Here is a 24,759-nt window from a genome sequence, read left to right as displayed (position 1 = left end):
TTCCATTTATATTTTTTTAGAAATAAATGCATCAATATCGATGAAAAATATTCAATTTTACCCTCTACCCGCCACAATATTTTTGACAACACGCCAAATATTTTTTGTCACTACAACGCACCTAATCTCACTATAGTTTCAAAAACACAATATTTTTGTTAATAAAAATCTCATTTACTAGAAGAGAGAAGAGAGAGGGAGATAGAAAGCACTACTCATATATGGCTTCAATACAGAAAAAGATTATTCGGGTTACTAGTTACTACCACCAGAATTGTCCAGATAAATACAAGACCATCAAAAATATTTACCATCACAGAAGACCAGACCATCAAAAATATTTATCCAGTATCCAGACCCCGGAACCATGACAAAAGACATAGGTTTCACTCCCCTTGCCCAACTAACCCTCTCATATTCTTCGCTGCATAACAATGACAAAGCGTTCTTTCTCCATATTCAGCCACTTTGGAAGTGTCATTCAGCACCAAAGTACTCCTCAGGGACATAAAATTTGAGGCCAATGGTCTGCAATTAAAAGAATAACTGTTTCAAGCAAATCAAACAAAACAAAAAAAACTCGCAACAGGTTGCATGCAGTATACTGGTAATTGAAGCAAAGATGAACACCACAACATTACAATAGAAGAATGTGGCCCAGAAAATAAATTGTGCATACAGATAATAATACCTGGGCAAATTTTAAATCAGCATCACTATGGTCATTGGGTCTACCCGCTGCATCGCCAACATAAAAGGATCTGCAGATGCAAAAAGAAATAAAGCTTCCACCATCAGGCGAAAGCATATGGTACTCCTTCCAATATGGAGAGTAAAGGTCAGCGACTGTGGAACTGTAAGAAGAAGAAAAGTAAGAGACTGACTGATCCATATTGATTGAAATGTCAGAGTTGAAATGTTTCTCCATAATTCGCCACATTCCAGGCTCAGGTTTGCGGAAGGGATCTTGAGAGCCATCAGAATTATCATACCCACAAGCTACAAAAACCTGCATACAGAAAACACATGAATCCTTCAAAATTTTACCTTTTTCACTTTGAATATGAATTTAGTTTCCAATACCTCGTACCAGTTCAACATTACACATATAAACTCAAGGAAAACTGGTGCAGAAAAGAGTGCAAGAAAATATCCCACATTCTAGCTCTCATTAGTTCACACTAGTCACACTTAAGCATAGAGAGACACACGTTATAAAGCATATACCGAGTTATATAAGAAATTACATACAAGACACAGTGAAAAAAGATATTTATAGTCTACCTAAAACCTAAATAATATAAAAATGCATCAAAGATATAGATAATAGAATTTTAGTAAAGGATGTACAAAATAAACGAGAGATGGAGACGTTACAACATATCTTGCGAATGCTTCGTTGGATGTGTGGCCACACAAGGAAGGTAAGATAATAAATGAGAATATTAGATTTAAGATAGGAGTAGCACCAATTGAAGATAAGTTACAAAAAAACCACTTAAGATGGTATTTGGTATGTACAACGTAGAGATAGCGGTGTGGCGGTGAGGAGAATCGAGAGAATTTGTATAGGAGCATATCATATAAGTCACCAGAGTGGCATACCTGAATTGGGACCTTCACCTGCTTGATAAAATTACTGAGGCGTCCAAGTTTTGAATCCACAGCTACTTGTCTTTTATTCTTCCAGCGGTCAATGTTGGATTCATTAGTAAAGATTACCTAAGTTTGATCCAAAAACAGCAAACCATAAATTAACAAATCATGCACAAAATCTTATAACTCCAGCCAGAATCATAGCCTACCACAAAAAGACACAAATACAAGAAAAGCATTGAAAGGACACAAACCAGCTTGTAGCCTTCATCATACAAACTCTGCAGCTTGCTTGGTATTGAAGGATACATAAGAGACCAAGCATCCTGACCTACTCTGTAATCAAAGAAAAAAATTAAGATAAAATAATTCTAAAGTAATGCCTTCTGGAGAGATTAAGCAAGAGTGATACTTGGTCTCAATTAAGAAAGCCTAAAACTTTTTGCCAGGGAGAACTATGATCCAGCCTTTCCTGGAAGAAATGAAAACAGCTGACCGTCGCCAATGCTACTCCAGACTAAGTGTTTCAGGAAATATTCGTAACTCGAGAAAATTCTGATGAATGAGAATGTCAACTTTAATCCCTTAGAAGATTGAAGCAGACAACATTATGCATTATGATCCAGTCGTGCGAGTCATGAGTAGCATCTATAAGTTGATTTCAAAGGAGGCAATTCATAAAGTAGATGGGTTAGGGTGTTCACAAAATGCTTCCATGGAGGGACTGCAAATATTAGATCTATGCTAGATCAATGAAAAAATGGATTCTTAAAATCAAGTGGAAAGAGAAATGAGTAATTGTAAGTCAGTTATACATAAAGCTTAGGATGATTCTTTCATCATACATCTTAGTGTCTCTGGATAAAAAAAGTGACAATGTAAGTGGAGGCATATCATAGTTCTTCCATTCATAGGGGAACCTATTGTGGTGGATCTTTCTGAGAGGATGCTGATATGGAATCGGGATGCAAATTGTAAGTTTCCGATAAATGAAACTGTCATCTCATTCTTCTAAGAGCATAAGACATGTTACTGTTATATATTTCTCCAAAAGCATAAAATATGAATTCCACTAACAATGAATATGGTCATACCTTTTGACAGATGTTTTTGCAAGGCATCCATCAAAATCAAATGCCGCAATCTTCTGTGAGTCACGAAGACCATCTTCCTGCAAAATATGACACATTATGAACATTAAAGCGCAAGTATATATTTGAACTGCTTGATAACAATTTTATTTTCACTCCCCTATTTATTTATCAGCACTATTTAGGAGTTAGAAATGTAAGTAGACATACGAATGTGAGATTTTCTAAATTTGAATAGCCACATGGAGATGTCTATAAGTATCTGAAGTTAATAAGCAACAGAAAAGCCACCTATCAAAATTAGGAAAAAGATTTATTCTTATCAAGTACTTTGTAGGACCCCTGCTATGCCACGAAGCAATCAACCCACAAATGCAATATAGAAAAGTAAGTATAAAAATACAACAGTAAGTTGAGATAATCTTATAATCATTACGCCTCTATCCCACGTCAGTCAAACAAATAAAATAGTAGCATTGCCCATAGTTAAGATCAGTTCTCACCCTGTCAAGAAATATTAGTGTCTGGAATGCCTTCCACTTTGGTGGCAAATCAGCATTCTTGAACAAAATCAAAATAGAAATAAGAATAAGGATAGTAATAATAACTTATAGAAGAAAAGGCAAGCCATCTAGGAAAAGCTAAAAATATGTGAACAAAAACCAAAGAAAAATATATAGGTTGCTATGATTAAATTAATTGGCAATTTGGTAGAATATCACATACCTTGTACTTGTCCTTGACATCAGAGATTAAGAATCTTACTTCCAGCTTAGCTTCCTCATGAGGTGTACATGGCTAGGCCAATAATTCAAATCAGAAAAAATAGATGCCAATCTAATTATGAGAAATATACATATGTGGGGCATTTCTCCCACCCATACAGAACCACGTCAATCCACTGGAGCTTAATGAGTGAAGAAACCAAGAAGAATGTACAAGAATAATTGAAACGATTAAAGATGACAGCATGATCAGTAAAGGAAAAAATGAAAAAGGTTCCCCACAAGTTAAAAAGCACATAAATCTCACAAGGAACAATGGTTACAAGAGACCATCATAGCTAACGAGTCAAGACAGGTCTTAAAGGTCATCCACAAAAAACCAACTACATTTTAAAGTTCCACTAACCACACACAGAGAGAGAGAGAGAGAGAGAGTGCCAACCTTAATTTTCTTTGCACTTCTTTTGTCTGATTCAAATTCTTCTCTGTCTTCATTTGTTTTCTACACGTAAAACGTTAAAAAAACATATAAATAGTAACAACACTGAAAAGCTCAATAAAGAGAATGAGGTAACAAAAAAAAGGAAAGGAGGACAAGAAAAGCTGTGGTTACAATTTGACCATGATGTTAGGTGCCTATATAAAGATCATAATTAATATCAACAACAAAAAGGACCCTCCCACTCCCAATTGTTAACAAAAAGGAAATAAAAAGGAAATCTCATAATTTGGGTACACTGTGTATTTATTGATTGACACCATAAAATACGTCAAGAATCACCACAAACCCCAATGATCTCAAATCAGTCCATTAAGAATGAATTATGAAAACCTCTGGACCACAAAAGTTTGCATCAGTTTATCTTACGACCATGTAACTTATATTCAGAAAGTTGTCAACATCAGACTATGGGTATTGTACTGAAGTCCTCAACATTCTACAAAGATATGGTCAGACAGAACAAATTCATTGCCTGAGTAATTTTACCATTATGTGAGAAAAGTCCAAAAGATTGACTATGTAACCAACATTATCCAGTTCATTTAAACTTCAGAAGAATCTGCTTGAACCAAAGTTAAGATCTCTGCTTAAACACTCATGTCCTAAATACAAATCTTACCCCACTAGTCCAAATTATCAGTCATCAAAAGGTTTCAAGTCATACCTCCTCTAGAGTCCTCTTTTGTCCATCCACCAATTTCTTCAAAGCTTCCTGATCACTACCCTGAAACAATAGGAGAAAAACAAAAATTAAAAAAATACGAAGATTAATATTAAATTTATGCATATAACCAGCGAAAAAACCCTTACTGTTTTCCCATAGAAAAATTAGAGCAGAAGAAGAGGACGCTCTTTTCTTTTCTTTTTTAACTTTTAATTCCCATCAAACCTATAAAGCGAAGACCTCACTTTTCCCAGCCCAGGAACCGTGAAACATATTGAGTTGAAATTCGTATCACAGAATATATCATCTTTCAATTATTTCCACAGCTTTCAAAATTGAACCAGCCAATTCATTGTTCCAGAGAAGCTAACAATAAAGACGATTTTGCTTTCATAGGTTTCCTCAGAAACGAAACAAAAAAGAACAAGCTTTTCCAACAAAAAACCATCAAAGAACAAACTTTTGATGAATCGTAAGTCAAAAATATGGAAGCATTGTTTACTTCTATTTTTGTTCCTCTTCCCCAAATTTCTTACAAGCCAATACTGCCCAATAGCCCCAAAAACAAAACCACCGTTCTCATATCCACTTCCTCCTTCGCCTCTCTCCCCTTTATGACGCGCAAAACCCAAACTCTAAGACCAAAGCGAGCGAAAAAACTCACCCGTAGAGAATCGAACCCGGAAACGGAGTCGACCGATTCAACTGGATCAGAGAAGCAATCCAAGTGGTGCCATTTTGTGAGATCGAACCCTCGCGAGTCTTTGGTGACAATACCCAGTCTTAGGGTTTTAGACGCGATAGCTTTAGCGCACTTCTTGCACGACGACCGGTTCGATTTCGCGTATTCGGCGACGATTTTCGAAGCAGATGAAGGAGGCATCGCTGTAGAAGAAGAGTGGAACCCGAAGCGAAAGAATCGATTTGGGACCTTGTGGAAGCTAAAACAATGGAAGTGGTGGTTATAGAGGTAGAAAATATTAGGGTTACAGGATGGGGCACCGAGGGCGGAAATTGTGAGCATAACAGAAGGGAGGGTTTCCGTCTCAGATGGTGTGAGAACCGGATATTATCCTTCCCGCCACTTTTGAGAAGGAAAGCGGTGCCTGATATTGACCCACAGTGCGGTTGGTAATTGGATTGGTTTGGCCTATTGACACAGAATTTGTTACTAATCACTTTTCCAAAGTTAGAACACCAACTCCCAACAGTGCAAATTAGGGTATCAACGGTGGATTTCAGTTAATTTCTTGATATAAATTTAACCGATGATTCGATCGATTATTGACGATTCAATAGCTTTTTTCGATCTTTCAATCTATTCTAACTAACATACATTTGATAATAACTAACCAAACGGTCGGTTTAGCGTGCAAACCCACCTACTGGATAAAGATGCTTGAAATGGAAGATACAGATCGTACTCTTAAAACGAAAGTACAAGCCACTGCATTGGAACTTGACATCCCCTCAATCCCCAGGGAAAACTTTGTTCTCACTCATTGAAAGAAAATGCAGGGTTCCGAACTGTTGCTGTCATATGGCAATGGCATTGGCATCCAATGGCCCTGCTAATAACCTGAACATCCTTCTGGTTCCGGAACAATGGAGCGGCCTCCCTTGTAACCTCAGAAAGCTTCAGTAACAAATATGGTTTCTGCCTAAGAACCAGTGTAGTCGAGAAAGAGCTACTCTGCTGCCAACTATGCAGTTTGCATGGTCAGTTATATACGAGTATGCAATTAGGTTAATTTATCCATGATATTACATTCATATATCTCTAGTTCGACCACATGATACGTTAGTAAAACCGAACAGCCGGGTGACCGAACAATCAAGGAGTTGGTCTGATTTTACATATCATCACTATCCATGATTATTATTTACTTGCATATCGAATCAAAGAACTTTTAGAAAATCTACTAAAAGATGGTAAGAATGTTACACCAGTGAATCCCATTTGCTATTTTACTTTTCAGAACTGGTCGAAAAACTGAGTCCGCACCTACTCATATACACATACAGTTGAGCCCTAAATTCAATGGTTCCCCATACAAGAACCTGTGTATGGAATGCACTGGGCAAAATTTCCAGTGCAATAACTTTCTATGGCCGTCAATTCAAGTGAGAAAATCATGTGTGTAGTTTTTATGCTTTGCAAGTGTTCACTTCTCATCCAGTATCTTAAATCCAAGGTTCCCAACGCCATGGAGACTATACATTGAATTCCAACGGCTATGTGCCACAGTATCTTAAATCCTCTTTAAGAGGAAAAAAGACAAATGAAGCCCTTACCTGGTGGTTCTGATATGTGGCCATCATTACAACAAAGGAATATTATTATGCAGTTGGCCCCCCAATCATTAATGTGTTTTCATCGATTTACAGCTCAATCATATATTTTTTTTATCCCAAAAAATTTGGGAAAAATCAAATTGAACATTGAAAATACATAACTATTGACAACAAATGTTTGGTATCCCATCTACCTCCCTCCATAAAAAACATGCTTGACCCTTATTATAAATAGATACACAAAAGAAGTCTTATCACAACCCAACTCAAACCCAGATCATAGCAACGGCAATGGCTAAAACCAATTTCCACATAGTCATGTTCCCTTGGTTAGCCATAGGCCACATGACTCCATTCCTTCACCTATCCAACAAACTAGCTGAAAGAGGCCACAGAATCTCTTTCTTACTACCCAACAAAGCAATCCAACAACTCCAACACTTCAATCACTACCCAAATCTCATCACATTCCACTCCCTAACCATCCCACATGTGGATGGTCTCCCAATAGGCACAGAGACTGCCTCTGATATCCCACTTTCTTTGAATGACTTGCTCTCCATTGCCTTCGATCGAACCCGGCCTCAATTCGAAGAAACGGTGAATACCACAAGGCCAGATTTTGTATTCTACGATAGTGCTCATTGGATCCCAGAAGTTACCAAGCAATTAGGAATCAAGACAATCAATTATAATGTTGTTTGTGCAGCATCAATAGCGATTGCATTAGTACCTGCTCGCAATGTTGTCAAGGGAAGGTTGATGAGTGAGGCTGAATTGGCAGAGCTGCCGGTTGGATACCCTTCAAGCAACATTGTCCTCCACGGCAAGGAATGGAATGCATTGACATTCATATCGTTTCCATTTGGAGAAAATATCACATTTTATGATAGAATCACGACTGCCATTAAAGGATGTGATGCAATAGCTATAAGGACTTGTTCTGAAATTGAAGGAAATATGTGTGATTACATTGGCAATCAGTATGGTAAACCTGTTTTTTTAACCGGACCAGTTTTGCCAGAACCAGCTGAGGAGAAGCTCGATGAGAAGTGGGAGGACTGCCTATCTGGGTTTGAACAGGGTTCAGTTCTGTTTTGTGCATTTGGGAGTCAATACATTCTTGAAAAGGACCAGTTTCAGGAACTGGTTTTAGGGTTTGAGTTATCCGGATTGCCATTTCTGATAGCATTGAAGCCACCAATGGGGGTTTCAACGATTGAACAGGCATTACCGGAGGGTTTTGAGGAGAGGGTCAAGGGGAGAGGAGTAGTTTGGGGGGGATGGGTTCAACAGCCATTGATTCTGGCTCACAAATCAGTTGGGTGTTTTGTGAACCATTGTGGGTTTGGTTCAATGTGGGAGTCTTTAATGAGTAATTGTCAAATTGTGCTTATACCACATCTGGGTGACCAGATTTTGAACACTAGGATAATGGCAGGAGAGCTGAAGGTAGCTGTGGAGGTGGAGAGAGAAGAAAATGGATGGTTCACAAAGGAAAGTGTGTGCCAAGCAATTAAGTCTGTGATGGACAAAGATAGTGAAGTGGGTGCATTGGTGAAGAAGAACCATGAAAAGTGGAGTGAAAAACTTGTAACACCAGGTTTAATGAGTGGTTACATTGACAAGTTTGTTGAAAACATGAAAGAGCTTGTAAGGTAGTTCTTTTGTTGTTTGGGAGCTGGGAAAATAAGATTCTTGGTGATGTCTGTGGGTTCTCTCAGTTTGTTTTTTCTGGCATTAAGTTTTCTGTTGTATGTGTTATCTGTTTGTAATCTTTTGCATTTCTTCCTTTCAGAATCATGTGGGTTACATGATTCCATGAAATCATGTACGTCTATTTCTATATTTGTGTTGCTGAGACAAAACAATACTTGAGATTCTTAGCATATTCATTGAGAAAGACAAAAAAAAACCAACTAAACATGGGATCACCACAAGTTGTGGAACTGGAAGTCCGGAAAATCTTGTGGTCCAAAAATTTGTGGTATTTAATCATTTTCGGGAATTTTCTCTTCTTTTTTCCATGGGTAGGTAGGAAGGGGGAAAACCTAATTCTATAAACGGTCAAACTATACTCAAAAAGCCTTTCAGGCAAATTCATATATGGGGAATATTCTGTTTTTCTGAAAAAGTCTTTTTCAAGTATTTAATAGCAAGATTAACATCCATTCACAAAAAGGCGCAGCAATGACAAGGGAACAAGAAAGTTATGAAGGATGTAGAGGTACGTTCCTCCAGGTATATATGCGGTAGTAGTATTAGAAAAGGCCTAAATTAGCTTGTAGTTGTCAAACCTGATACTGAATACAAGAGCTTTCCACAAGCGAGTAATATCATTAGTCCTCCTCATCGAGTGCTGTGAAATCTTCAATGACTTCAGTCCTAGTATTGTGTTTACTCATTGCACGCATTTCATCAATTTCAACAAGTAACAATGGGTCGCAAAACACTTTCGATGCCTGCAAAATCTTAGGGCAACCTAACCAAAAAAAATCAACAGACCTGTCAGCATTGGGTCTCGCAGTTCCCCAAGTCTCATGTAAGTTTACCAGCTTCAGAGCAAAAACACGTCTGTGTCCCCAAATAAAAAGCTAAACTTACCAGCTAAAGGGCATTGACCATTTGTATTCTTGGATCGTAGGTAGATCATGATTGCCTTCTTGTCGTAAATATGCTGGCATTCCACACTGCATCAAGAAAGTAAACAGAGTATAGAAACGCTTAAAACATGAAATGAATATATTGTTTCAGTACATGCTTCCTCTCATAACCAGCAGGGAATGTACCACTCCCAGAGACCAGTGCCAGTCATATCTCCTCTACAAACCATGACATAGCCAGTCATACCTCCTGTAATCCATGACATGGCCAGTCATATCTCCTGTAACCCATGACATGGCCAGTTGTATCTCCTTTACAAAAAAAGGAGTTTATTCTGCCCAAAGCCTAAGTTGCCATTAGATACCAGGAAAGATAAAGAAAAACCAAACACTTGATAAGACCACAAAATAACCAAAACCCTGCATGTCCAATTGGGTCAGTTTAATTCATGCCAGTTCGGGGAACATTAACTATCTGTCCAAGCCAGACAACATATTAGCAACTTATTAAAGAAAAGGAACTTATAACTTATTCAATGAAAATTAGGAAATATTTTCATTTTAAACAGAAGATAAAATAAAGTTAAGATATCTGGCATAGTACCTACGAACTGGTTCAGCTAATTCAGTTACAGGTTTCCCACTTAGCGGGCAGGTAAAATTCAACAGATTGCACTGTGTGCTTGTCATTACAATATCCTCATGCTCTTCACCTGGCATTGGCTGTCCTGCATGATGAACATTCTGCAGGAAATGGAGAATAATGAGAAATATGCAAACCATAGAGAATATCAGAAAAAGAAAATGCAAATGTAACAACTTGGAAAGAATGGTCCACCGTATTATCAAATTTGCAGACACTGTCTATTTGTCTTTGTGTGTGTTTGTGCATGTATGGAAGGATGGATGAATGGGGGGAGATAGAAAGAAAGAGAGAGACTGTAGGCAGGATAATCTCATAGGCTAAGTCAGTTTCGTAAACCAAAAGCATGTCAGATGTTCAACCACTTCCCAACAGTTCCCATCATATTAGTCCTAGCAAATGACTCAAAAACTCTCATAGTGGTTTAAAATCAGACTTCAAACAACAAGCAAGAATAAGAATTTCAAAAAAAAAAAAACTCCCACGCAAACTTTTTAATCACCCACATTATGAGAGTTCACAATGAGGATTGGACAGTATCGAAGTAACTATCAAATTTCTTAGGAAGTGTCCGATTAAAGAACATACCCAAATAGCTTCTCTAAATTGACGCATCAGTCGATGATTCTGTAAATCAGATTTGGAAGAGCCTTTAAGCTTCACAAACTCACCCTCAAGCAACTTTTTGAAATCAGTTGACTGCAATGAAAACATCACAAAGAAATCAACTTTAACAACGTCCATTCACAAACATATCATTGAGAACCATCTCCTCCCCCCCCCCCCCCAAACAAGAAAATAAAAGAAGAATGATGGGAAAATCTCGAGCACCTCTGACCCTGGCTGATATGCATTCGCAACAGATTGAATGGCCGATGAATGATGCATACAGTCTTCATAAGAATTCACCAGTTCAGCAACGGCCTTTTCAAGCTCCTTCACCTAAAATGATGTGCAGTTATCTTTCATCCAAGTTCAAATTGACATTTATCAGAGCCATCAAAAGGATTTCTTCCTCCTTCAGATGACTTCAAAAGAATAATAAACGAAACCATGCTCAGTAAAAGTAGAAGTACTCAAAATCGGATACATTACATAGAGAAACAACCAAATGAGTGAAGGCGAAGAAGCACTCACTCAAAACAGCAAACCACACAAAGAAACGACATGCCGCCTGATTTCTCAGTAATAAAAACCATTTTCCTTTTGAAAAAATGGACAATTTAGGCAGGCGAAAACCAAGGGAGGGAAAACAATGTTTACAACGTAAGTTTTTATGATGTGGGAGTGGGGTAAGGTTTGCGTACATCTTGCCTATCCCAACCCTGCCCACGGAGTTGTTTACCTTCTTCATTTTTTTTTTACCTATTTTAAAAATGACCCACCTACCTTGCCCTAATCTTTAATCAACCATATTGAACCGGGGGATTTGAAATTTTGAATTCCTTAGATGCTCAAAGAATAAGACCAACATTGAAATAATTAAAATAAAAAATAAAAAAATGCAGGACCACAACTTTGAAATTCTTTCCAAGCTTTATATGCCTTCCAGAAGAAAAAAAAAAGCCACATCAAATTTTCCTGATAACACTTTTGTTTCCTGATCATATGCTCACTTACACGGTAAAACCGTAAAAGTAATCATTTTAATTACCTTTTCAAATTGATTATGTTTCTCCAAATCAACTGCAATGTCCCTCATCATACTCAGGGCCTTCCGAATTTCCTGAACAAATGATGAGAATTGCTAGCTCAGTCAATTGAGATGAGACATATAGTAGGAACATACACTATGGTGTGAACAGTGAACATTTCAAGAAAATTGATCTCACTTCGAACACAATGCTACACGCTTATCAGCTCTTAATAGCAAGACTGATGCTTTTAGAGTACTGTTTGGAGCATAATGGGGGTTGCTTGGGTTCCTTGTGCTAACTTGATTTTAGAGGTTGAGGCTTGGCACTTTCTTGCTCCCAACAAAGCCAAGCACAACTTTTTGATAACAATTCTTCAGACTACATGTTGGTTAATCTGGAAAGAGCATAATTCCAGAATTTTTCAGGACAGGGAATGCTCTTTTGGGGTCTTTTTGGATGGTTGGCTTGCTGCTCTTAAACTTTGGTCGCAATCGCATGGAACTTGTTCCAATATTTTTGAGAGTCTTAGTTCTTGATATGTTTTTGCTTTGCTTTGGGTTGCACCCCTGGTGCCGTTAATAAAAAAAAATTTTCTCTCAAAAAAAAAAAACTCAAATCAGATAGCATCTCAAAACACTTGAAGGTCGTGATATTTGGATGACAACATAACCTGGTTTTTCAAAAGTAAAGAGCAAAAAAGTGGAACCAAATCAGTTCATCACATCATTCTTCAAAAATGCATTACCATAATCCATGTTACACTCTTGAAGCATTAGATTTTCTTCTAAGACCAAGCAGTCACAATGATGAAGAGATTTTGAAGACACAAAGAAACGCAAACACACGCATAAAAATAAGTTATGCACCTGAAGCACGCCCTTCCACTAAATAAGCAAATCAAACGAAATTGCATACAATGCGTACAGCTTCGTTCGGCGGAAAAAAACCCTAAATTTTCACCAAAAACATAACTTCTATGTACACTTCATTTACTAGAATGACCCAGGGAAATCAAATAACGCGGTGTTAGGGTTTGAAAAATTGCACAATTATTTTATTAGATACAGAAAGGAAAGTGAAATTGTCAGGATTGTGGAGACTCACAGCAATGAGAGACTGGTTGTCGGAGCAGATTGTTGAAGCCGCGTTTCTCATCCTTCCGGTGACGCCATCGGGCCGAGAAGCCGAGGTTGAAGCCATTAGAGTCTCTTAGTTTTTGGGGTCTTGTTTATTTTGGAAAACAAAGACAAGGCGGAGATGTTTCAGCGATGGCCGATTCAGTAGTGCAGAGAAATTTCCGCTTCGGGCTGTGGGATTGTCAGTCTTGTAGAATTCGCGCTCTTTTCTTGGGACGAACGATTTAAGACCTTGGGGCTGAGCATAAAACGCACAGTTTTTGAAGTCAAATTAAACGCTCCGTTCCACTCTCTTTGCGAAAATCTTTAGACTGATTTGAATCGTAAATGTGGGTGTAATATTGATTCTCCTAGCAAATTAGTCAATTAGTTGAAGCAGCAATGGAGGTATCACCGCTGCTCACATGCGAACGTCCCTAACTTTACCTGTTACAGGGTCTGTTCTTTCTGTGAACCAACGAGGCTCTCGTCTGTTTAACTTTTGAGTACATATAAAAACGTTAAACTTAACATTACAAACGTCCACACTTGAGAACTCACGATGAGAGTATACAACTACAAATCCCGCTTGCTCCACCTAAAAAGTTGGACATGTGGAACAAGTGGTACCTTGGAGACGAGACGTCCATATCCATCAACATTTGACAAAAACCAGTTGAATTTTACTCCAATCATGAAACTAAAGACATTTCCAATTTAATAGCTACAAAAAAAATTAACATCCAGGGCCAATGAATTAATGTCATCAGTCCCAAATGTATATATTTATTTGAGACATGCACCATCCATACAAAAATCAAAATCAACCCACATTGTATATATTCCATCCCAATAAATGCCAATAATTTTACAAACTTACTATTTTTATCCATGAGAAAAAGTGGGTGCCAATTAATATGTGAGTAAACAAGTATATAAGCAATTATTTTTTACAATAATTACTATAGTAATTAACACAATTTGTTTGGCACAAAACATTGCACTTAATTTAGGCCCATGTTGACCCACTGCCTCCACCAATCAAGCAATCATAGAGGTCCTCCATTTGCAAGACTTCACCACCATTAACATCTTCATAATTATTATTCAAGCTAGACCCACCTCCCTCATCACTAGAATTATTACAAGAAACCTCATGAGGAGGAGGAGGAGGGGGAGGGGGAGGAGCTTGAGCATGATGAGGCTTAGGAGGAACCATTCTTTGGTAATTGAAACCAAATTGAAGCATAATCTCTTGAGCTCTTCTTACCTCTCCTTGAAGCTCCATGACTTCTCTCTCTAACCTAGTTTTCTCAAGCAATGCATGTTCAAGCTTGACTTGGAGTGTGTTGTAGTCAATCTCCAAGCTTTGTGTCTTCCATCTTGCTTTCTTGTTTTGGTACCAAATTGCTACTTGTCTTGGTGGGACACCAAGTTGGTTTGAGAGTTGGAGCTTGAGTTCTGGCTCTAGTTTCTTGTGTGTTGTGAAACTTCTCTCAAGGAGCCTCACTTGGTCTTTTCTTAGCCTCTTTTTGCTCATGTGTTTGGTGTAATTGGGTGTGTTGAGGTGCTTTTGGTCTTCATTGAGGAAGAAATCCATGTCTTGTTGGAAGGAGAGTCTTGATTGAGTTTTTTTGTGTGACTTGTTGTGTTTATATATACACATATGGTGTCTTAATTTGGCTTCAATGTTCAAACCCTATAAGGAAATAATATTAAATATTAGTGAGAGAGATAGAGGGGAGGAGGGGGGGGGGGACGGCTTGTTTTGTATTTATTCATGCATGAGGTGTTCACGTGAAAGAGGTCCTACTCTCTAACTAATATTATTATTCAAAATTAATTGGGAATTTGTTTCATAAATTTTGAGAGCATGGAGAGTAGTTGCAATTTCATAGTATCAAAATTGAGATATGTACATTTAATCTACTAATATGTATGAAATTATATATATGTGTGTGTATGTATGTATGTATGTATGTATACATCAAATATATTTGTGGCCACACTTGGTTTTGGCACAACTTATCATGTCGTCAAGTGGAAAATTTCTCTACATGCTGGTGGAAATTTAGGTTCATATCGGTTATCTGAAGGGTAAGTGTATGTGTGTATAAGTATACAAAAATAAAAATGGTTCCAACACATTTGTGATTTTTGATTGATATATATCATATGATTGGATTTTGCTTTATTTTTAATTTAGACCAGATGATAAATATGCAATCTAATCATGTTCTCTGTTTGTAGGTTGTACGACATCAAAATAAGCCCCATTAATCCTTGTGAATCTTTGATAATAATCCATTTTGTGGGTCCAAATTTTTGCGTTAATTTCCACTTCAATATACTAATCTATGTAATCACACATTAATTGCTCCAGCCGATCATTCTGATTAATTACTTTAATTTTCTTTCCTTCTTTGAAATTCAAAGAAATCGCAAGATGATCAAGAAAGAAGATAAAGGTCCAAAAGTCGATAAAAGCGGCTCTCTCAAGAGATGTTACAATCTTAAATAGTGAAATGAGACCTTAATCAAATCCTAACTAATAAAAATAAATAAATATTAAAGCAGAAAATTTTCGAAGATATGAAAAATATAAATAAAAGCATGCTTCAAACTGTAAAAATACTAAAAGTGACCAAAAATCCATCAAAACGTCTATTTTTTATGCTGAAAAAGGGCACTTAATGTCGTAGTATTTAAGACCATGTCATTAGGCTCGAAATAAATTCCGATTTGATATATTATGGGTCCAAAATAAACAACCGAGTTCAAAGATACGGTCATTTTAGCGAACATGAGACCCATGCATGCCATCCTAATCCACATAAAACTTATTAGCAGCTTCATCAGTCACTATCACAACAAGTTATTAATAGTTGTTGTTTATAGGACGAATCCGTCACCAAAATCCCACCAAAGTGCAAGTTGGTAAAAACCTTCGCTCAATAGCATATGATTCACAAAATTCACCTAAAGCTAGGTTACTTGGGACTTAAAATCATGACCGTTGAGACGTGATGACATGGACCGCCACTTAACACCTCATATTTTTGAAAACATATCAATATTATAGTAGCTCCAACCCCCAAATTCATTTAAATAACATACAACATTTAATTTTTTTTTTAAAAATGACTTCTCTTAGAGTGTGTTTGGATTGAGGGATTTGGGGGGAAGGGAAAGGGAAAGGGAAAGGGAAGGAAGAGAAGGGAAGATAATGGAAGGGAAAATACATTTTCATCTCTTATGTTTGGATAGATAAAAAAAAGATAAAGAAAAGAAAAGTAGTTTAATTTACTAGTTTATCCTTATTTTTTATGTTTAAGTGTTATGTCCAAGCGTAAAATATGTTTTAAACTTATAAGTAACTTAATTAGTATTCTCTTCCCTCCAAATGACTCCATTTTGGGAGGAAAGAATTTTGACAAAAATTTAATGAAATCTTCCTCCCAAATCCCCTCAAATCCCTCCCCTCAATTTTTTATAAACTATCCAAACAAGATAATTGGAACGAAACTCCCCTCCCCTCCCCTCCCCTCCCCTCCCCTCCAAATCCCTCAATCCAAACACACTCTTAGAGTGTGTTTGGATTGAGGGATTTGGAGGGAAGGGAAAGGAAGGGAAATAGAGTTTCCTTCTAATTCCCTTGTTTGGATAGTTTATTAAAAATTAAGGGGAGGGATTTGAGGGGATTTGGGAGGAAGATTTCTTTAAATTTTTGTCAAAATTCTTTCTCTCCAAAATGGAGTCATTTGGAGGGAAGGGATTACTAATTAAGTCATTTATAAGTTAAATATCTATTTTACCCTTGTACATAATATTTTAACATAAAAATAAGGATAAATTAGTAAATTAAACAAATTTTCTTTCCTTCTTTTTTTTATCTACCCAAACATGGGAGAGGGAAAAATAGTCCCCCTTCCCCTCCATTCCCTTCTCTCCCCCTCCCCTCCATTCTCTTCCCTTCCCCCCAAATCCCTCAATCCAAACACACTCTTAGAGTTTGCCCAATACTCTTGAAGACTCAGGTATACCATTGGAGGTGAAGGACTTACTTTTTATCTTTCCTTTGCTTTGCCAACTCGATAGTGATGGTTTGTCGTCACTATGGTGTAGTGGTCGACTCAACACTTCCTTTTTACCAAGTCAAAGGTTCAATGCCCCAAAGGCCCTAACCATTCTGTCCGTTGAAAGGTCAGAATTGAAGAATAAATTATAAAAAAATAAAAAAAATCTAGAATGAAGAATATTAAATTTTCAACTTGGCAATGAAAGATTTTGACGGACACCTACAGCATTTATGTGAAGGGTGTAGCGGCGGCCACCATGAAAATACTCTTATATATACATATACATATATATATATATATATATATATATATATATTCAAGTAGTGTTTTATGCATGACCTTTCTAGATCGATATATATGTTGCATGACATATCGGTTTCAATTTTCGAGTCGATCACAAACGCACACATATATGTATATCAATAAATATTATCCGCTTTGCTATATTGCGGAAATGAAGTTGAAGAATAATAAGATTAGAAATAAAGACAGTCGCAGAAGTAGGAGAACGTTAGAGACGGAACCAGACGGTGAGAAGAGAAGATGCTTTTCATTCAGATCAAGTTATCGTTTACAATACAATTGTTACGCATATATAAGCAAATACGGTGGGATACAAAGTGTAAGATTTTAAGATCTGTGGATACATCAGGTCGGGTTCGTAAGGTTTTGTTTCTCTTAATCGTCTCACTTAACGATAATTTTCTTTTTTAATTGAGAGACACATGGATTTTTTTTATAAATCACATCGCTTGAAGAACATCAAGCTATGTGGGATTAAAAAGTAGAGTTAATGAAACAAAACTCAGCTAACCTATCCTTTATTTTTATTTTCCAACTTTTAAAAAGGAAAAAACTTTTTGATAAATCTCAAGGAGCATAGAAATTAATAAATATAGAAAATATTTTTGATTAGTGGTTTAATTATATAGGGAACTGTCCACAATTAGCCAGAACATTAATGGTTCTCATAAGTCATTTTTTCTTTCTTTAGTTTCCTTTCTTGAGCAAGTCCAACCCATTACTCATTTTTGGAAACACAATTTCCCTTATTTTAAGTAAAAAACAATTTTAGGTTACCAGTTTCCTAACACCCTTCCAATCATATACCCCATTTTCATATCATACCCAACATTTAATTATTTTAAAGTAAGAGAGAGGGTTCCTCAAAAAAAAAAAAAGTAAGAGAGAGGGAAAGATGCAAGAGAGAGAAACATAAAAAGTAAAAGGGAGAGAGAGAGTTACAAGAGAGAGAAATCAAAAAAAAAATTCAAATTGATATAGATAACATGAGTCATACCCTTTGAGTTACTCGAAAATGAATTATAAAATTAGGTAAGAATTTAGGTAACCCTGAAAGGTAAAAAATGAGAAAGTATTATCTAAAATAAGATTTTACTTATTTTAAATAACCCATTGGACATGCTCTTAGATGGTCAAATCTTGCAACTACATGTCCACAATTACCCATTACAGTTGCTATTAGTGTTCCTTAATATATGCCATTTTAAGACAGTATCATTGAAAGATTTCAGATTAGACAGCATAATATCTATATATAAATATATATAGATTTCAGATTAGACAGCATAATATATATATATATAAATACGTATATACTAACAATAATTGATTGTATTGTGTCCGTAAGGCCATTTAGTACTTGTCTTTGAGTGAAAGATAAAATTTGTGCCGTTTGGAGAGGCTACATTCTTTGCCCTACAGAATTACGTCACATTGTGGTTTGAAAGTCTCAGTTCATGCACCTCTATAATAAAACACACATAGATTGATAATATATATATATATATATATATATATATATATATATATATATAGTACTACCGTCGGGACTGTACTCTTTCAAACTTTTCATAACATTTGAAATGCATGAATGTTGACGACCAGTCAACAAATCATGCATCACGTTTGACACGTTGAATTTCGAATTGGATAAACATGAACTCTCTTCCATGGCCTTTTCTCCATTCTCATCGGCCAAATGCAGAGTTGATGTAAATCAAGTGCAGATCTCAAACAAGAACAGGAACTAAAGCTTCGTTTCCCTGATAGCACGTTATAGAAATTATCCAATACACAAGGATTACAATCAACAGGGTCGTAAACCTCAATAGAACAAGGAAACACTGAGAATCACTCTCTGAACAACGAGACTCACTCTCGAATAATAGGATAAACAGGAGAATCACTCTCTCTACTAGGAAATTAAGAAAACAGAAGGATTAAGTTCTTAGATCACCAAAAGTATCCTTCCCCCCACCTGACCCTAACCTTATACGATGACTAAGGAGAGTGGGCTGTGTTGTCGGGCCCATTGGGCCTGCTTGGAGTATTGTTAGGACTTGCACCAATTCCCTCCCCACTTGAAGGAATCAACTCTGGTGATGACTGGTTTACATAGCGCTCCAGGAGGCCGGGATAGGTTGACTGGATTTGGGTGGCTGTCATCCACACGGCTTCAGAGAAAGGTTTATCATGCCACGCAACGAGGAACTTATCATAACCACCACGTCGCGTCGAGACGAACTGGTGATCCAGAATGCTAGCTGGTGCATCCTCAACTGGGGAGGCAGAAGGAAGATAGGGTGTGGGCAAACTGTCATCAACTGGAGGACTGGACAAAGTAAGGTCTTCGACATTGAAGATGGGACTAATCTTCAAGGTGCCAGGTAATTCCACAAGATAAGCATTGGGACCCAGCCGTTGCTTGATTTGGTAAGGACCGGCTTTACGGGCATGAAGTTTATGATACGTACCCTGAGGAAAACGTTCCGCGCGAAGTCAAATAAGGACCCAATCCCCATCTTGAAACTCGACATGGCGACGGTGGGCATCAGCTTGCTGTTTATAACTATCATTACTGAGAATGATTCGCCGCTTGATGTCAGCGTGTACAGACCGAAGGTGATCTGCCAGTTCCAGAGCTAGTTCACTTGGTCGAAGTTTACTAGGTAATTCATGCAGATCTATGGGGGCCTTTGGTTGGATGCCATAAGTAGCCTCAAAAGGAGAACAACCAATAGTGCGATTGCAAGAACTGTTGAAAGCAAATTCAGCAATAGGGAGAACAACATCCCATGAGCTACCCTGCTCATTAACCAAACAGCGTAGAAGATTACCCAAACTGCGATTCACCACCTCGGTTTGGCCGTCTATTTGGGGATGAAAGGCGCTAGAATACTTGAGTTTCGTACCCAACTTGATCCATAATGTCTTCCAAAAATAGCTCACAAATTTGCTATCTCTATCCGACACTAAACTGAGAGGAAGACCGTGGAGACGCACAACATCACGTAAGAATAGGGAGGCAATACGAGAGGCATCATGTGTGCGACTACACGCGACGAAGTGGGCCATCTTGGAAAATCGGTCAACAACCACCATAACAGAATCATGACCAGCCGCTGTCTTGGGTAACCCCAATATAAAATCAAGACTTAAGTGTTCCCATGGGTGGTCGGGGACGGGGAGAGGATTGTAAAGACCAGTATTATGCTTGCCACCTTTGTTAATTTGACAAACTCGACACTGTTTCACCACTTTAGTGACGTCCCGTCGTAGGTGAGGCCAAAAGAACCTATCTTCGACCAAGGACAGGGTTTTGTCGATGCCAAAATGACCGGCTAATCCCCCCTCATGAAGTTCAAGAATCAAAAATTCACGAATGGATCCCGAGGGAACACACAAACGTAAATCACGAAACAAGAAGCCATTCTGAATGATATAGTTACCAACCGTGGATTGATCACCGCTTGTTATAGACGTCCAGACTTCTGCAAAATCAACATCCGTAGCGTACTGGTGAGGAAACTGCTCAAAACCAGTGATTGTGGCCTCAAAAGCGACCAGGAGGTGATTACGTCGGCTGAGAGCATCGGCGACGCGATTGTCTTTTCCTGCTTTATGTTTAATCACAAAATTGAATTGTTGCAAAAAGTTGAACCACCGAGCATGGCGTGCATTCAATTTCTGTTGTGACTGTATATGTCTCAGCGAATCAAGGTCGGTGAAGAGGATGAATTCTCGATACACCAAGTAATGCTTCCAATGTTTGACTGTCTGGACTAAAGCATAAAGTTCAATATCATAAGTCGAATAGCGCTTGCGGCACTCATTCAGCTTCTCACTGAAGAAGGCAATTGGGTGCCCTTCCTGGCTAAGAACTCCACCAATACCAATGTGAGAGGCATCACAACAGATTTCAAAAACCAGCTCAAAGTTGGGCATCCGAAGGATCGGTGTGTGAGTCATGAGAGTCTTGATGTCCAGAAAGGCTGTATTGGTAGCATCAGACCACTGAAATGTAGACAACTTGAGGCACTCAGTGAGAGGTGCCACTATCGCACTGAATCCACGAATAAACCTCCTATAAAAGGTGGCCAACCCATGAAAACTGCGGACGTCATGTGTACTGGTAGGGGTAGGCCACTCCACAATTGCCCGGATTTTATCTGGATCTGCTTCAATACCCCGATCTGAAATAACAAACCCCAAGAAAGTGACTTGTGACTGAAGGAATAGACACTTTTGTCGATTGACAAAAAGTTGTTCAGCCTGCAAAACTTGAAAAACTACCCGCAGGTGGGAAATATGATCAGAAGGGGACTTGCTAAATACAAGAATATCATCGAAATAAATAACAACGAACTTCCCAATATGCGGACGGAAAGCGTGAGTCATCAACCGCATAAAGGTGCTTGGGGCGTTGGAAAGCCCAAACGGCATAACAAGCCACTCATATAGGCCATCTCGGGTTTTAAACGCGGTTTTCCACTCATCCCCGGGTCGAATTCGGACTTGATGATAGCGACTTTTAAGGTCAATCTTGGAAAACACTTGTGCGCCACATAGCTGGTCCGTGAGATCATCAATACGAGGAATAGGAAACCGATATTTGATAGTGAGCTTGTTGATTGCCCGACTATCCACACACATGCGCCACGTGCCATCTTTCTTGGGAGTGAGGAGCGCGGGCACGGCACAAGGGCTGGTACTTTCCCTAATAAAACCTTTGGACAGGAGACCTTCCACTTGCCGTCGTAATTCATCATGTTCCTTAGGATTCATCCTGTATGAGGGAAGGTTGGGTAAGCTGGATCCAGGGATAAGGTCAATGGCATGTTGGATAGAACGCATGGGAGGTAGGTGATCAGGTAGGTCCTCGGGCATAATGTGAGCGTGCTCTTTTAGAAGCTGGGATAGTTCTGGGTCCAGGGGTAAGTCAATGGTGTTTTTGGATTGGGCTGGTTGGACCAACACAAAGAGGCACAACTGAGTTTCTTGACATGCTTCATCAAATTGGGTCATAGTAAGGACTTGTGGTTTAGTAGGACAAGGCTCTTTAGGAGGACATGAGATAGGATTGCTGGGAATTTTAAGGCTATCTGGTCTCATAGGTTTGAGAGTGATGCGGCGTCCCTTATCAATGAAGGAATACGTGTTAGCTCTCCCTTGGTATGATACATCGTGATCATAGAGCCAAGGGCGGCCAAGGAGAAGTTGACAAGCTGTCATCAGGAGAACATCACAGCACACTGAATCTTTATACCGACCCAGAGAAAAAGAGAGTAAACATTGGAGCTTGACGGGTATCGACGTATCATTCACCCAACTAACACGATAGGGCATCGGATGCTTAGTCATTTTAAGTCTCATCCGGTTCACAAGATCTTCAGCCACCACATTCATTCCATTCCCACTATCAATAATGACATCTAGAACTCCTGTACCAAATTCAACCCGAGTATGAAAAATACTTGTGCGTAGCCAGTGCTCATCTGAATTGGCGGTTCGTGCTTGGCCCGTGAGAATCCTCCTAATGACACAATTGGGCAATGTAGATGCTTCTAACTCCTCCTCTTCATAAGCTGGATCCTGGAGGAGGGTCTCCTCTGTCATGTCAGGGGTTAGATCGGGTAAATCATTACCGCAGACCAAGGCAACCTTCTGGTTTTTGGTAGGACACAAAACTGCATAATGCCCTCTCCCATTGCACTTATAACACCTCAGTCCGGTACCTTCGGAAGGCTTATCTACGGCCTTGCCTGAATGGTTGTGACGCCCAGGGACCATGTTGGAAGATTCAGGCTTGTTACGCAAACCCCGCACATCAGTAGGCTTGGATTCAAATGAAGTGGGTCTCGGTCGCGATGTAGAGAGTTTCATCTGAGTCTCAATTTCTTTAGTGAGTTGGTGGGCCTCTTCCAAGCTGGTTAGGGATAACTGCATAGATAACATGTGCTTCTTAATTTCCTCATTAAGCCCGTTGATGAAACGAGTAACAGTTTGCTCTTCATCTTCTGTCACGCCACTGCGCACACTAAGATCATGGAAACGGTGTGCATATTCGTCTACCGAAGAACGATCCTGGCGTAGATTCAAGAGTTCACGGAACTTAAGTGCTCTGTAATTTTTTGGCAGATATTTCTTACTCAAGCGTGCCTTCATAATCTCCCAATCAGTAATTTCCGGCTGTTGAAGTCGGTATTGTTGCTCCTCAACGTTCAACCACCACACCTTGGCTGCCCCTTTTAACTTAGCTTTAACCAATTGGACCTTGGACCAATCTGGAACACTATACCACTGAAGATATTCTTCCAAGGCAGTCAACCAATCTTTAAACTCGTTGGGCTCCATATTGCCTGAGAAATCAGAGACTTCCAATTTAACACGACGAGAGACATCGGTGTAGTGATCATACTGTCTAGGATGCCCAACCCGGTCAGGGTGGGAAGGTGCATAATAAGCTTCACCATAGGAGTTGTGTGGTGTAGAGTGTGGGCCCAGTGGATATTGTGGGGGTATGTGTGGGTATGGAGGGTATGGGTATGGGGGTGGGGGTTCTGGTTGTCGTACCGAGGCTTCAGGGAAACGTGGCAGAGGTGGGGGATGTCGTTGGGGAGGAAGTCTAGGAGGTGGGTATCGGAGATGTGGAGGAACTGGTCTTGGTGGGAGAACATGTAAGGGGGGCGAATTTGGGGAAACGGGGGTGGTGGAAGTACTGTGGGTGGGGGGTTGTGTCCGGGGGCAGGAAGGTCATCCTGTTTGGGCAGATCCATTGGGTCAGCCAAACTATCAGGACTGGAGGCGCGGCTGCCGCGATCTGGACCACTGTCCTCATCAACAGGGTTGGCACCATCCACAAGGGGATCTACCGCGTTCAGTGCAGTAGGGAAGAGGTGCTCCCAAACCGTGTCTACTTTGTCGGCCAGTAAATCCATCCGCCGAGACATAGATTCCATAAGCTGCTCAAGCCTGGATTCTGTGGTGTTGTACTGTCGACCGCTGCGTGTGGTGCTCATGTCGAAGCACACGCAAAGCCTCTGATACCAAAATTGATGTAAATCAAGTGCAAATCTCAAACAAGAACAGGAACTAAAGCTTCGTTTCCCTGATAGCACGTTATAGAAATTATCCAGTACACAAGGATTACAATCAATAGGGTCGTAAACCTCAATAGAACAAGGAAACAGTGAGAATCACTCTCTGAACAACGAGACTCACTCTCGGATAATAGGATAAACAGGAGAATCACTCTCTCTACTAGGAAATTAAGAAAACAGAAGGATTAAGTTCTTAGATCACCAAAAGTATCCTGCCCCTCACCTGACCCTAACCTTATACGATGACTAAGGAGAGTGGGCTGTGTTGTCGGGCCCATTGGGCCTGCTTGGAGTATTGTTAGGACTTGCACCAAGAGTAAAACAAAGGCTGGAGATAGAGTTAATTCAATACTCAAGACCTCAACACCAATCATCACAACAAAAGTAACAGTTCACCATAAGACAT

The 24,759-nt window shown here is 39.0% G+C and overlaps 5 protein-coding genes across 6 annotated transcripts; 1 reads left to right on the top strand and 4 right to left on the bottom strand.

The window, feature by feature from the left end:
- Window positions 1-196: 196 nt before the first annotated feature.
- On the bottom strand, window positions 197-5,717 carry LOC119988134 (polynucleotide 3'-phosphatase ZDP). 2 transcript variants are annotated; one of them, XM_038833072.1, is made up of 11 exons: window positions 5,243-5,717; window positions 4,579-4,638; window positions 3,855-3,914; window positions 3,414-3,485; window positions 3,191-3,247; window positions 2,691-2,767; window positions 1,851-1,932; window positions 1,606-1,722; window positions 885-1,009; window positions 692-761; window positions 197-528 (listed from the first exon to the last, which is right to left on the bottom strand). In XM_038833072.1, exons 1-11 carry the CDS (start codon window positions 5,600-5,602, stop codon window positions 478-480), a joined length of 1,131 nt encoding a protein of 376 aa, XP_038689000.1. In that variant the 5' UTR covers window positions 5,603-5,717; the 3' UTR covers window positions 197-477. The 2 variants fall into 2 exon arrangements, with proteins under 2 accessions (XP_038689000.1, XP_038689001.1); XM_038833073.1 differs by lacking the exon at window positions 3,191-3,247 and having other exon boundaries at window positions 223-528; window positions 5,243-5,716.
- Window positions 5,718-6,934: 1,217 nt separating this feature from the next.
- Window positions 6,935-8,815, top strand: LOC119988400 (UDP-glycosyltransferase 79B6-like). The gene has a single exon (XM_038833420.1). It carries the CDS (start codon window positions 7,165-7,167, stop codon window positions 8,533-8,535), a length of 1,371 nt encoding a protein of 456 aa, XP_038689348.1. The 5' UTR covers window positions 6,935-7,164; the 3' UTR covers window positions 8,536-8,815.
- A 133-nt stretch (window positions 8,816-8,948) lies between these two features.
- LOC119988401 (E3 SUMO-protein ligase MMS21) lies at window positions 8,949-13,173 on the bottom strand. Its single transcript, XM_038833421.1, has 7 exons — window positions 12,861-13,173; window positions 11,774-11,845; window positions 10,951-11,061; window positions 10,708-10,818; window positions 10,081-10,220; window positions 9,478-9,563; window positions 8,949-9,355 (listed from the first exon to the last, which is right to left on the bottom strand). The coding sequence occupies exons 1-7, from the start codon at window positions 12,954-12,956 to the stop codon at window positions 9,213-9,215; spliced, it is 759 nt and encodes a 252-aa protein (XP_038689349.1). The 5' UTR covers window positions 12,957-13,173; the 3' UTR covers window positions 8,949-9,212.
- Window positions 13,174-13,777: 604 nt separating this feature from the next.
- On the bottom strand, window positions 13,778-14,514 carry LOC119989834 (homeobox-leucine zipper protein ATHB-52-like). The gene has a single exon (XM_038835568.1). The coding sequence runs from the start codon at window positions 14,469-14,471 to the stop codon at window positions 13,881-13,883; it is 591 nt and encodes a 196-aa protein (XP_038691496.1). The 5' UTR covers window positions 14,472-14,514; the 3' UTR covers window positions 13,778-13,880.
- Window positions 14,515-19,254: 4,740 nt separating this feature from the next.
- On the bottom strand, window positions 19,255-24,727 carry LOC119989586. The gene is made up of 5 exons (XM_038835205.1): window positions 24,577-24,727; window positions 24,335-24,456; window positions 23,956-24,293; window positions 19,765-23,914; window positions 19,255-19,728 (listed from the first exon to the last, which is right to left on the bottom strand). Exons 1-5 carry the CDS (start codon window positions 24,725-24,727, stop codon window positions 19,255-19,257), a joined length of 5,235 nt encoding a protein of 1,744 aa, XP_038691133.1.
- Between the last annotated feature and the right edge of the window lie 32 nt (window positions 24,728-24,759).

This window comes from Tripterygium wilfordii, chromosome 21 (genome assembly GCF_013401445.1).
Source record: "Tripterygium wilfordii isolate XIE 37 chromosome 21, ASM1340144v1, whole genome shotgun sequence".
Lineage (NCBI taxonomy): Eukaryota > Viridiplantae > Streptophyta > Magnoliopsida > Celastrales > Celastraceae > Tripterygium > Tripterygium wilfordii.
This window is presented reverse-complemented; position numbering and strand designations above follow the sequence as displayed.

Coding starts and splice junctions, on each gene's coding strand:
- LOC119988134 (XM_038833072.1), bottom strand. CDS start 5,602: ATGCTCACAATTTCCGCCCTCGGTGCCCCATCCTGTAACCCTAATATT. Junction 4,639..5,242: donor CCGGGTTCGATTCTCTACGG/GTGAGTTTTTTC, acceptor CTATTGTTTCAG/GGTAGTGATCAGGAAGCTTT. Junction 3,915..4,578: donor AAAAGAGGACTCTAGAGGAG/GTATGACTTGAA, acceptor TTTTACGTGTAG/AAAACAAATGAAGACAGAGA.
- LOC119988400 (XM_038833420.1), top strand. CDS start 7,165: ATGGCTAAAACCAATTTCCACATAGTCATGTTCCCTTGGTTAGCCATA.
- LOC119988401 (XM_038833421.1), bottom strand. CDS start 12,956: ATGGCTTCAACCTCGGCTTCTCGGCCCGATGGCGTCACCGGAAGGATG. Junction 11,846..12,860: donor ACAACCAGTCTCTCATTGCT/GTGAGTCTCCAC, acceptor TCATTTGTTCAG/GAAATTCGGAAGGCCCTGAG. Junction 10,819..10,950: donor CATATCAGCCAGGGTCAGAG/GTGCTCGAGATT, acceptor TTTTCATTGCAG/TCAACTGATTTCAAAAAGTT.
- LOC119989834 (XM_038835568.1), bottom strand. CDS start 14,471: ATGGATTTCTTCCTCAATGAAGACCAAAAGCACCTCAACACACCCAAT.
- LOC119989586 (XM_038835205.1), bottom strand. CDS start 24,727: ATGATTGGTGTTGAGGTCTTGAGTATTGAATTAACTCTATCTCCAGCC. Junction 24,294..24,334: donor AAGCTTTAGTTCCTGTTCTT/GTTTGAGATTTG, acceptor TTTTGGTATCAG/AGGCTTTGCGTGTGCTTCGA. Junction 19,729..19,764: donor AGTTTCAAGATGGGGATTGG/GTCCTTATTTGA, acceptor CGTTTTCCTCAG/GGTACGTATCATAAACTTCA.